We start from the raw sequence: 11,231 nt of genomic DNA, 5'->3' as shown, positions 1-11,231 counted from the left end.
CTTTGGGAGTATGATGTAAAAAGTATAAAAACAAACAATTGATCTACAACATCTATGCTTAGAAAATTAAGTTCTTCAAGTTAATTACTAAGTTTTCATTTCTTTCCTCTTACTACAAGAATATTTTATAGTTAGGGAAAAGAAAATGGATTCAAAGGGAGAAGGCACAAAGCTTTGTTACTGTAAAAACTGATTAAGGTAACAAATAATGCCAAAACAGGCCTTGTAGGGAATCACTGATCAAGACTTAAAAAAAAAAAAATTATTAAATATTTAAATTTTTTATTAACAGAATATTTACATTCTTTTAAGACCTTATTTAACCATTGTGAATGTTCCAAGTTTAAAAAGCATTAAGCAATAACCACACACAAGATGAAAACATTGTAAACTATACAATACTTTATGTACAATTTTTACAAAGTAACACTTTTTTAAATAATATAACTGGACACAAAAATATACACTTTAGAGAAATTCACATCAGTAATTGTATAAAGCTCTCTTCTAGGGTCCTGAAAATTTAGGACAAACATTAGCTCTGTAAATAAAGTTACTGTGACAGTCCTGAAAGGCCACTATATATATTTATCTACATATAGATATCACATTGACATTTTCAAGGCTACCAGCTTTACTATATAATTTTTAGATTATGTATTCAAGTGTTGAGGTTCTTACGATTATGCAAACATTAAAAGAACAGTGGTATAAGAAGTAGCTGGGGAACAAATTCGAACCAGCAGTTAGATTTATAGGCTCTAAACATCCCGATTTAAATTCTAAATGTCTGGTATTTTTTTCTCACATCAAAAACAGTAGTGAATAATGTTTAAAATAAAATTACTGCAAACAAGCATGAAACATGATTCAGATTTAGTACAATATTCTTAAGTTTTTTTAATGCAAACAATTCATTACCATTTCTTTAGTGCATCTGCATTAAGGCTTTGAATTATTTGACCCAAGATTTTACAGTATTAAAATCTGACTCAAGATTTTATAATGTTAAAACAAACAGGTCCACAACCATACTACCTACTCTGTCTCACTGAGACTCAGCAGAGAGTTAAAGCTCAACACCTTAAGGAAATGGAAGCAGAGACATATGCTAATAGCTAAGAAGTTACATATACAGTTTTTTAATTAAAAGATGTATAATAACACAAACAGCTTAGTGGCAAGAAATTGGTGCTAATAAACAAAAAGTTTCTGTTTAAAAGAAATTGTAACATCTTTGGAAAACCATCCTGTTCTTTCTTTAGTTCCCACGAAGTTCATGCAGATACATTTCTTAAGACAATCTTAAAAGTACATTGTGGATGGAAATGGAATGTACATCCAGAACTACAGGTGAAAACTAAGACCTGGGTGCTGATAGAAAAATCTTCCTGATTTCTGTCGTCACACATTTGTGTCCTGGAGTAAAGGTTCTTTGGCCTCTCCTGGGGCTTGTGTACTATGAGGATGGCTGTGACCACCACAGTGCTTTTTCCAACTGCTGGATCTTAAGCTTAAGTTGGTATGTTCCGGAATAAACAAGGCAACAAGCAGAGCCAGCAGTACCGAACAGGCTCCAAAGAGGAAGGGGGGGCCAGGGATGATGGAATTCTGAGGAAGGAGAAAGTAATTAGGATTTTTGCACAGATACCTTTGTTCAGAAGAAACTGCTTATCTGTTAGAAACTGACAGCTATGCATTAAACGCAATGGCTCCCATCTCTCATTAAAGCCACAGTTATAAAACATTCCCTTTTTAGGGGAAAGGGGACACTGTCATACTCTCAATATAAAAGTCCTGAGGATAACAAATGACCCAAGAAACAGGGCCAAAAGATTAAAAAAAAAAAAGCCTATGCAAAAACACCATATTGCCACCTTCAGCACCAAATCTGAACACTGATGTTCTATGATCCTCTAAGTAATTTGTTAGTTTAAAAGGAAAAATTTATAGAAAGATCTCAAAAGTAAAATCAAGCAGCATACAATATTAACTCCAGAACTGCAGAATCAATTAGTGTTTTCTTTGTCTCAAAAAGGTAATTACTGGAAAAAAAAAAAAAGAATGCCTACTTCACAACACAAAACCAGTGGGAGTTCACCATATTAATATGAATGCTTCAGTGAATTTTTAATAGTTTCTAATATTCACTACTTGTGCATCCCTCCAATAAAACAAACCTAAATACAAAAAAAAAAAAAAGGTAATTACTGAAAGTGAGGAAAACACACAAAAAAAGAATCAAAGCAGATCTTTGTTTTAGCCCAAAATTACCTTCATTCTTAGCAAAAACTTGCACTGCTGATTTTATTTGTGTATAGCACACAAACATTCCTTTTTACTTAGAAGTTGTTGTAGACAGTTGAAAGATTAATGTGGGACTCTGCTAAATAAGGAAACTGATGAGCTGTTTGCATTGGCTAAAATGATCGATGTTGTTTGCCATTAAAACTTTCAGTTGTAAGGAGGGAGGTATGGCAAACAAGTGAACAAAGATGTTTACCACCACATAACTAACTTTTCACGTAGGAGGCAGGGAACAAAGGGAATTGTGATATTACAAAAGTCTCACACAAAAAGACAAGAAGTAGTATACAGAATGGTTTGACATATGCCATTACGTGTAATTTGACAAAGTAGATATTTAAATAATTTTTAACTCCCCAGGGCAAAAAAAGTACCCACAGCCAATTTCACGAAGAGTAATGTATACAAGAGGAAACAGTTTCTTAGGCTTTGGTTTTTAAGTGTTTTATTTAAATTAAAATACTAAGAACTCACATAGAAGCTTTAGTAGCAAAAACCATTTATGGTATCTTTCAATCCAGACAAATGAACTATATAATATCTATCATGTGAATGCAGAATTACCTGTTCAAAGTGGTGCTGAGGGCTTGTGTTTGTTCCCAAGTCTGTTCCTGTTATTGGCAGTTCCTTGAGTTCCACGTGGAATATGTAGAATATGAATCCATAAAGGGCTGGTCCCAGACCATTGCACAATCCTCGAATTCCTGTTATCATTCCTTGAACAACACCTAAATGGTTTAGAAACACTCATTTACTGCACCGTTCGTTTTTCCCTACTCTAGCACCAGTACGAATGTGAAAGCACTTAATCTAAATCCAAGGCTTTTATCAGATACAAGCAGTCTACTCCAACACTACTAAAAGTCACTTAGAAGTGATCGATCGGTTCTACAAAGTATAGTAAGCCATCTGATTCAAGTGTGAGCTCAGAGGTATTCATATATAGGTCTAACAGAGAAACAAGTGGGCAAAGAGGCACTTTATTTCCTTAGATTATAACCCTCAAAACGTCCCCTAGTTAAAAATCAGTCATGAGCTCACAAGCACAACTGTGAAAAACTCTCCCCAAGCAGCTAGTTAAGATCTTTTTTAAGTCAAATATGACTCCTTTCATAGAATTTGATTTTTGTTTATCTCTAGGATCTTCTATCAAATTTAAAATGCAACTTGCTTTGGCCACAAGCCTTTCCTTCCTCATTTAGCAACCAAGTGGCCACTGCCACTCTTTCGTAACACCTTCTTTTTCCTTACAACTAGATAAAAACATATCCTTCTCAAAAAACAATTCTTCATCTGTTAGCATTCCAAGAATTAAATGTTCCCCCTACAAAGGCATAAGACAGTTTGCTGTTATATGTCTTTCTATAATGAAAACCATAAAATCTTAATAAAAGAGCTATGACTGTATCTCTAGGTGTCTAGCACACAAGAGATGTTTAATCAATGTTTAGTGAACATACATGGCCCATCTTCATCACTACATTTTTCTAGCAAACAGATAGGGCCACATATTCAAAGTGAGAGACAATGGAATATCCACCTCATGATAAGACTAGAATCTGCTTTTCCTCCTTAAGATGAAAGCAATTTTAAACTTCTCTACCCTGAACACAGGCTTATGTTTCAGTACTTAAAATACAGAGAAGAAGAGCTGACATCAATTCTACTCAAACTATTCCAGGACACAGAAAGCAAGGCATACTGCCTAATTCATTCTATGAAGCCAGCATAACCCTGATACAAAAGCAAAGACGTCACTAAAAAAGAAAATTACAGGCCGTCATGAATATAGATGCAAAAATTCTTAACAAAATTCTAGCCAACAGAATTCAAAAGCATATCAAAGAAAAAAAAAATCTTGATCAAATGGGATTCATACCACATCATGACCAAGTGGGATCAATACCAGGGATGCAAAGATAGTTCAACATTAGAAAATCAACAAATTTACCAAATAACTAAAACAAAGAAAAAGAATCACATGATCATCTCAATCAATTCAGGAAAGGCATTTTCTAAAATCCAACACCCTTTCCTGATAAAAACTTTCAGCAAAATAGGAATAGAAGGGAAATTCCTTAACATAATTAAGGGCATATATGCAAAACCAACAGCCAACATTGTTCTCAATGGAGAAAGTTCGAGAGCATTCCCCCTGAGAACGGGAACAAGACAAGGATGCCCATTATCACCACACTCTTATTCAATACTATACTGAAAGTCCTAGCCAGAGTAATAAGGCAAGAAAGGGAAATAATGGGTATACAAATTGGAAAGGAAGAAGCAAAACTATTCTTATTTGCAGATGACATGATCCTATACACAGAAAATCCCAGAGACTCTACAAGAAAGTTACTGGAACTAATAGAAGGATTCAGCAAAATGGCAGGGTACAAGATCAACACACAAAAATCAGTCAGAGTCCTCTACACTAACAAGGACTCGGAAATCAAGAAAACAATATCATTTACAATAGCCCCCAAAAGGATAAAGTATCTAGAAATAAACCTAACCAGGGACACAAAAGACTTATACAAGGAAGACTAAAACTTTACTGCAAGAAATCAAAAGAGATCTACAGAAATGGAAAAACACTCCATGCTCATGGATTAGAAGACTTAACATTGTAAAAATGTCAATACTACCTAAAGTGATCTCTAGATACAATGCAATCCTGATCCAAATTCCAACAACATTATTCAATGAAATGGAAAAACTAATCTCCAACTTTATATGGAAAGGAAAAAGGTCCCAAATAGCTAAAGCAATATTGAAGGACAACAAAGTAGCGGCTTCACACTTTCCAATCTCAAAACTTACTATACAGCCACAGTAATCAAAACAGCCCGGCACTGGTGCAATGACAGACACATAAATCAATGGAATAGAATTAAGAACCCAGAAGTAAATCCATCCTGTACGGGCAGCTGATCTTCGTCAAAGGGTTGAAGGCCATTCAATGGGGGAAAAAACAGTCTCTTTAACAAATGGTGCTGGCAAAACTGGATATCCATTTGCAGAAAAATGCAACAGGATCTGTACCTCACACCACGCACAAAAACTAACTCAAAATGGATCAAAGACCTAAATGTTAAAACTAAAACATTCCTGTTGGATAACATAGTAACAAAACTAGAGGACTCAAATTTATGGCATAAATACACGATCAAACACAACTAAAAATGAATGAACAGAAGATAAAATAGATAACTGGGTCCTCCTAAAAATTAAATACTTACCAAAACACTTTACTGAAAGAGTAAAAAGAGAACCTATAGACTGGGAAAAAATCTTACGCAACAGCATATCTGACAAGGGTCTAATCTCTAAAATATATAGAAAACTTCAATAACAAAAAGACAAACAATCCAATCAAACAATGGGCAAAGGACGTGAACAGACACTTCACTGAAGAAGACATTCAGATGGCCAACAAATACACGAAAAGATCGTGATCATTTAGCCATTAGACAGATGCAACTCAAAACTACAACGAGATACCACCTTACCCCTGTAAAAATGGCAATGATCAAAAAAACAGAAAACAACAAATGCTGGTGAGGTTGTGGGGAGACTGGAACTCTTATACACTGCTGGTGGGAGTGTAAAAGGTACAACTACTATAGAAAACAGTATGGCACTTCCTCAAAAAGCTAGAAGTAGAAATACCTTATGATCCAGCAATCCCACTCCCAGGTTATATCCAAGAGATATAAGAGCAGTGACACGAATAGACATACGCACACCTATGCTCACTGCAGCATTATTCACAATAGAGAAAAGAGAAACAACCTAAAGTGCCCATCAACAGATGAGTGGATAAACAAATTGTGGTACATACAATGGAATAAGTACACAACTAAAAAGAATAATAAGGAGTCCATGAAACATAACATGGATGAACCTGGAGGACATTATGCTGAGTGAAATAAGTCAATCACAAAAAGACAAATATTGTATGGCCCACTATTATAAAAAGTCAAGAATAGATTATATACAAAAAGCAAAGTTCTTTGATGGTTACAGGGATGGGAGGGAGAGGGAGGGGGTATCATCTTCTAGACAGTAGACACTTGTTACTTCTGGTGATGGGAAAGGCAATCCCAAATATGGGTGAAGTCAGTACAACCTGACCAAGGTAAATAATGACACTAAAAAGTACACGAGAAAAAGGGACAACTTTGGTAAATGCTGTAACATATACAATTTTGCAACCACAGTAAAAACAACCAAAAAATATGTGTGTGTTTACACAGGTAGATATGGATGCATATATGGGTATAGGAAGGCAGATGTGAGTAAACGCATGTGCATGTATAGGTGTACCTGTAGGCGTATGTATATACATGTTTGTGTTTGCTGCATATATATCCACATATATAGAACAAACTACATACGGGGCACAGTTATGGAGCCTTCCTAGACATATCCAGAGTCTCGTGGGACAACTTAAATCAACTGGCATTAACATAGTTCTTGATTATAATGTTCCACATCTTAGTTTGGTGGGTAGCGCCTGGTCTTAAAAGCTTGCAAGCGGTCAACTAAGACAAAACTATTGGTCTCTACTCATACAGAGCAAAAGAGAATAAAGGAAATCAAAGTCTCTAAGAAGAAACTAGTCCATGGGACTAACAGCCCACACAAACCACAGCCTCTTCTAACCTGGGACCAGAAGAACTAGATGGTGCCTGGGTACCACTATTGACTGTTCTGACCAGGGACACAATAGAAGGTCCTGGGTAGACTGGAAGAGAAATGTAAAACAGAACTCAAATTCCTAAAAAAGGCCAAATCTACTAGAGTGAGAGAGACTAGAGGAACCCCCGAGACTGTCACCCTTAAGATATCCTTTGAACTTGGAACTGAAGCTATTTCTAGAGGTCACCCGTCAGTCAAATAATAGATTGGCTTATAAAGTAAACAATGTCACCTGTGAGTAATGTGCTCCCTTAAACAACAATGTGAGACCAAATGGTCAACACTGACCCTAAAGCAAAGATAAGAAGGCAAGGAAGGGAAGGGAAGCTAGATCAATGGAAACAGAAAAAAACAGAATGGAAATAATGAGAATGCTGACACACTGCGAAAGCTGTAACCAATGTCACAGAACAATTTGTATAAAAATTGTTAAATGGAACCTAATTTGCTGTATAAACTATCACCTAAAACACAATAAAATATATTAAAAAAGAAAGAGAACACAAGAATTCGAATATCCTGTCCTTTAAAACAATTATCATTGGTTCCTATTAACTTACCTTGTTGATCAGCATCAGCAGTTCGTGAAACAAGTGCACTGACAGCTGGAAAGGTAATGCTAGACATGGCTGCTACCGCCCCAGCAGCCCACATCATCCTATAATCAGTCAAAAACAGCAAAACAAAAATAGTAAATTATGAGTCCTCTCCATTGTACCTGTCAGTCAAAATACAGTTAAAACTGCGTAACTCCTACTGTGAAATAGTGCAGTAAGAAACGGTACAGGAAAAGGAAAACTGTACCTGCTCTATTCCTTCCTTACTATGTAACTCTGGGCAAGTTACTTAAAAGTCTAACCCTGTTTACTCTTCTAGAAGACAGAAATACAACCGCTTATTTTCACTAGAACCATGTGGGATTTTAATGTAAAACTGGGATATCATTTTTCAAACTGTAAAATGTGCTGGATATTATTTCTGCTGGGGGTGGTTATATTGAGGGTAATACAGATAAAGACACATCATCACATGTTTTCAGGCATGTGAAGCCAGGAAGTCTTCTGGTAAGGTTCTCGCTAAGAAGCCCTGGTGGTGCAATGGTTAAGCGCTTGGCTACTAACCAAAAGGCTGGTGGTTGGAACCCACCCAGCGGCTATGCAGGAGAAAAGACCTGGCAATCTGCTGCCATAAAGACTGTTGTTGTTGTTGTTAGGTGCCGTTGAGTTGGTCCTGACTCATAGCGGCCCTGTGTACAACAGAATGAAACATTGCCCAGTCTTGCGCTATCCTCACAATTGTAGTTATACGTGAGCTCACTGTTGCAGCCACTGTGTCAATCCCATAAAGATTACAGCCTAGAAAACTGTCTGGGGCAGTTCTACTCGGTCACATGGGGTTGCTATGAGTCGGAATCGACAACACCCAATAACAACAAGGTTCTCACTGATTTGCGATTCAGTGTAAAGATATCACTGATACGATCTAATCCTTAAGTTTTGAAGAATAAGTAACTTTGATGTTCCTGGGGCGATGTTTAAAAGAAAAGCTTTAGATATTTTAAATTATGAGCACATCTTTGTAAAAGCTAGGCTGGAAACCAAATTGCCCACCAAAACACACTCCTCATGTTTACTCTTACTCATATCCAAGTCTAAATAGAGGGGATGTGCTTGAAACGTTAGCAAATTGTGCAGTTCAGTTCCAAAATACATGAACGTACTGTTCACTATTACCTTCACCTCCCCGCAGGAAACCACATGGGCAAGAAAAGGTGAGAGGCGGGGCATGAAGCTGAGACTAAAACAACTGGACTTTCTCCCTTATTTCTAGTTTGCCATCAGAAATGAACTCAAAAAAAATATGCAGGAAAAAAAAAGGTAAATGACACTAACTTTCAAGACCTTGTTACAATGGGATCATATGCTTTTTCCTAGTGACACAAACTAGATTAAATGCTTGTTTAGAGATCCAAAGGCTCAATAATATCATTCATGAATTCAGCCTGTCACTTAGCTATGTCACCTTTCTATACTCAAGTTATTTCTAGAATATATAAATACGTAAGTGTGAGATTTGTATTATATACATTCTGAGAGAAAAAAAGCAGTTAGTAAGCAATAGATTAAAATCATAGTTGAGAAACAAAGAAGGCAAACACTAAAATTAAGAAAATAAAAATTATTTAAACCTACCAAGGTTCTGAACCAAAGCCATACCATGCCAGCTGTAATATCTGAAATCCCAGACCCAATAAAATGGTGTTCTTATTTCCAATCGACCTCATAAGTAAACTCAAGACTATAGTCTGGAAAACAAAAAAAAGGAAAAACAAAATAGTTTATTGGAATGAACTTTTAAAAAATAAAAAGAACACAAAATATGTTGGTGCCTTTTTTAAATCTATAACATAAAAGGATTATTACCCCTTTTGTACAATTTGGTTTTTCAGTAACAATTGCCCTGAATATATTTGAGATCATTACTCCAGGTCATACAAGCAAGGTCCCTCTGCTGGCAGAGATCCAGATTCAGAAAATGAGTCAGACAAGTGAAAAGCAAACCTCTCCACTCAACATATGTCTACAGAGGGCCACTTAAGCCAGAAGCTGAAAACAATAGGGTCAAAAGGTTCTAACTAGGAATTTAGAGCTTCATGTAATAGCTTTAAAATCATTTTTATAGATCCACAGTTAATCCAAAATGTCTTTTATCCCAACTAAAGAAAAATAAAATTATACGATTACCCATATGTCTTTCACCTAAATTACCCTACTGTTGAAACTACGATGCTTTTATTAACAGTTTAACAAGTATCAAATGGGAGAAGTATGGTATAATAATTAAGAACACAGTCTTAAAAACACCAGGGATCATAACCTTGGCTCTAACTGTGTGGCCTGGGCAAGTCACCTGACTTAGAGCCTTAGTTTTCTCTCTTATGAAATGAGGATACTAGTACCTATTTCAAAACCTTGCAGTGTGAATTACATGAGATGATGTTTACATAAAGCGCTTAGCATTGTCTGGCAAATAGTAAGCATTTAATAAACAATATTATAAGTTGAAGGGTTTTCTTGCTTCTCCTTTTCTTTCAAAGCTAATATAAATTCAGCAATGATCTGTAGACATTAGAGAAATATTTTTTTGCTATTCTAACTAAAATATTAAATACACCACATAAGATAATTACTCCAGAGAGAAAGAAGTGAAAATAATTCAGGAAATGATGATTTTAAGACAGACTGATACACTAAACTCACAGCCCTCAAGTATGATGAATTTTAAAATTCTTTAAATTGGAACTATCACTGAAGAGTTTAATCAGACTCCAGAGGATAGTCTTGAGTTTACTTATGAGACAAATAGGCCAGTGGACAGCAAATGAAGATTCTTAAAAGGATTCTTGAACAATTAAGACTCACAGCTTTCTTCCCTGAGACTTCCATGATTATAAGACTGAGTTTCATCAGGCATGGCTATTTTGTGGGACTATATTCTCTGATAACTACAGCCACAAAATGGAACTCACCAGAGTAAGCAGTTCAACTTTAAAAGTGTACCCAAAGCTCAGTGGCAACAAGTTGGCTGGGAGAAACGGAACTAGAATGAAAAGATGACTAACTTGGAAAACTACTTTCAAGAATATTCCCCAGTGCAGCACTTTCATCTAAAAATTGTGATTCCTCTTTTATGTCTCTAGGATCTCAGGGCAAAACATACAACTTATCATTGCTAAATGCAACCTAGGGGGAAAAAGCAATGTTGAAAGAATAAACAGAGATTTCACCCATGATGAAATATCTGCCACTTCAGCCAGGAGAAAAGAGGGATTGCAGAATGCTAACCAAAGAACCCTAGCTCAGTGAAAACGGGTTTAACTGGCCTGGCCATGTTCCCTGGAGCAGGCATTCCTTCAGGAATGCTGGTCTAAGGAAGAGCCTGTCCTTAGAGAAACTGACACTGCTCAAGCATGTATCATGAATATTACAAAAAGTGCTTATAAAATGGAGACTTCTCATAGCCCTTTATCTACCCAGCTAACCAGTAGGTATTTATTTGTAGAAATCAGTATCTCTCCCTCTTTGGGAAGCTATTCTCAGAGACTAAATGCTAATTCAATAGCAAGGCTCACAGTGTATTACCACAACCATTCTCATTTTACCAACGGGATAACTGGAGCAAAAAGGTTAATATATGTATTTTTAAGGTCATGGGATAAGTCA

The 11,231-nt window shown here is 36.1% G+C and overlaps 1 protein-coding gene across 1 annotated transcript in view; it reads right to left on the bottom strand.

Annotated features, from left to right (window-relative positions):
* Positions 1-231: 231 nt before the first annotated feature.
* MFSD14A (major facilitator superfamily domain containing 14A) overlaps positions 232-11,231 on the bottom strand; it is a 55,701-nt gene continuing 44,701 nt past the window's right edge. Inside the window, exons 9-12 of the mRNA XM_004385716.2 lie at positions 9,201-9,313; positions 7,569-7,666; positions 2,872-3,035; positions 232-1,611 (exon numbers count right to left, since the gene is read on the bottom strand). Coding sequence (XP_004385773.1) covers positions 1,405-1,611; positions 2,872-3,035; positions 7,569-7,666; positions 9,201-9,313 — 582 coding nt within the window. The 3' untranslated portion in view covers positions 232-1,404. The remainder of the gene's footprint in view (positions 1,612-2,871; positions 3,036-7,568; positions 7,667-9,200; positions 9,314-11,231) is intronic.

The sequence above is a fragment of the Trichechus manatus genome, unplaced genomic scaffold, assembly GCF_000243295.1.
Source record: "Trichechus manatus latirostris isolate Lorelei unplaced genomic scaffold, TriManLat1.0 scaffold00144, whole genome shotgun sequence".
Taxonomy (NCBI): domain Eukaryota; kingdom Metazoa; phylum Chordata; class Mammalia; order Sirenia; family Trichechidae; genus Trichechus; species Trichechus manatus.
This window is presented reverse-complemented; position numbering and strand designations above follow the sequence as displayed.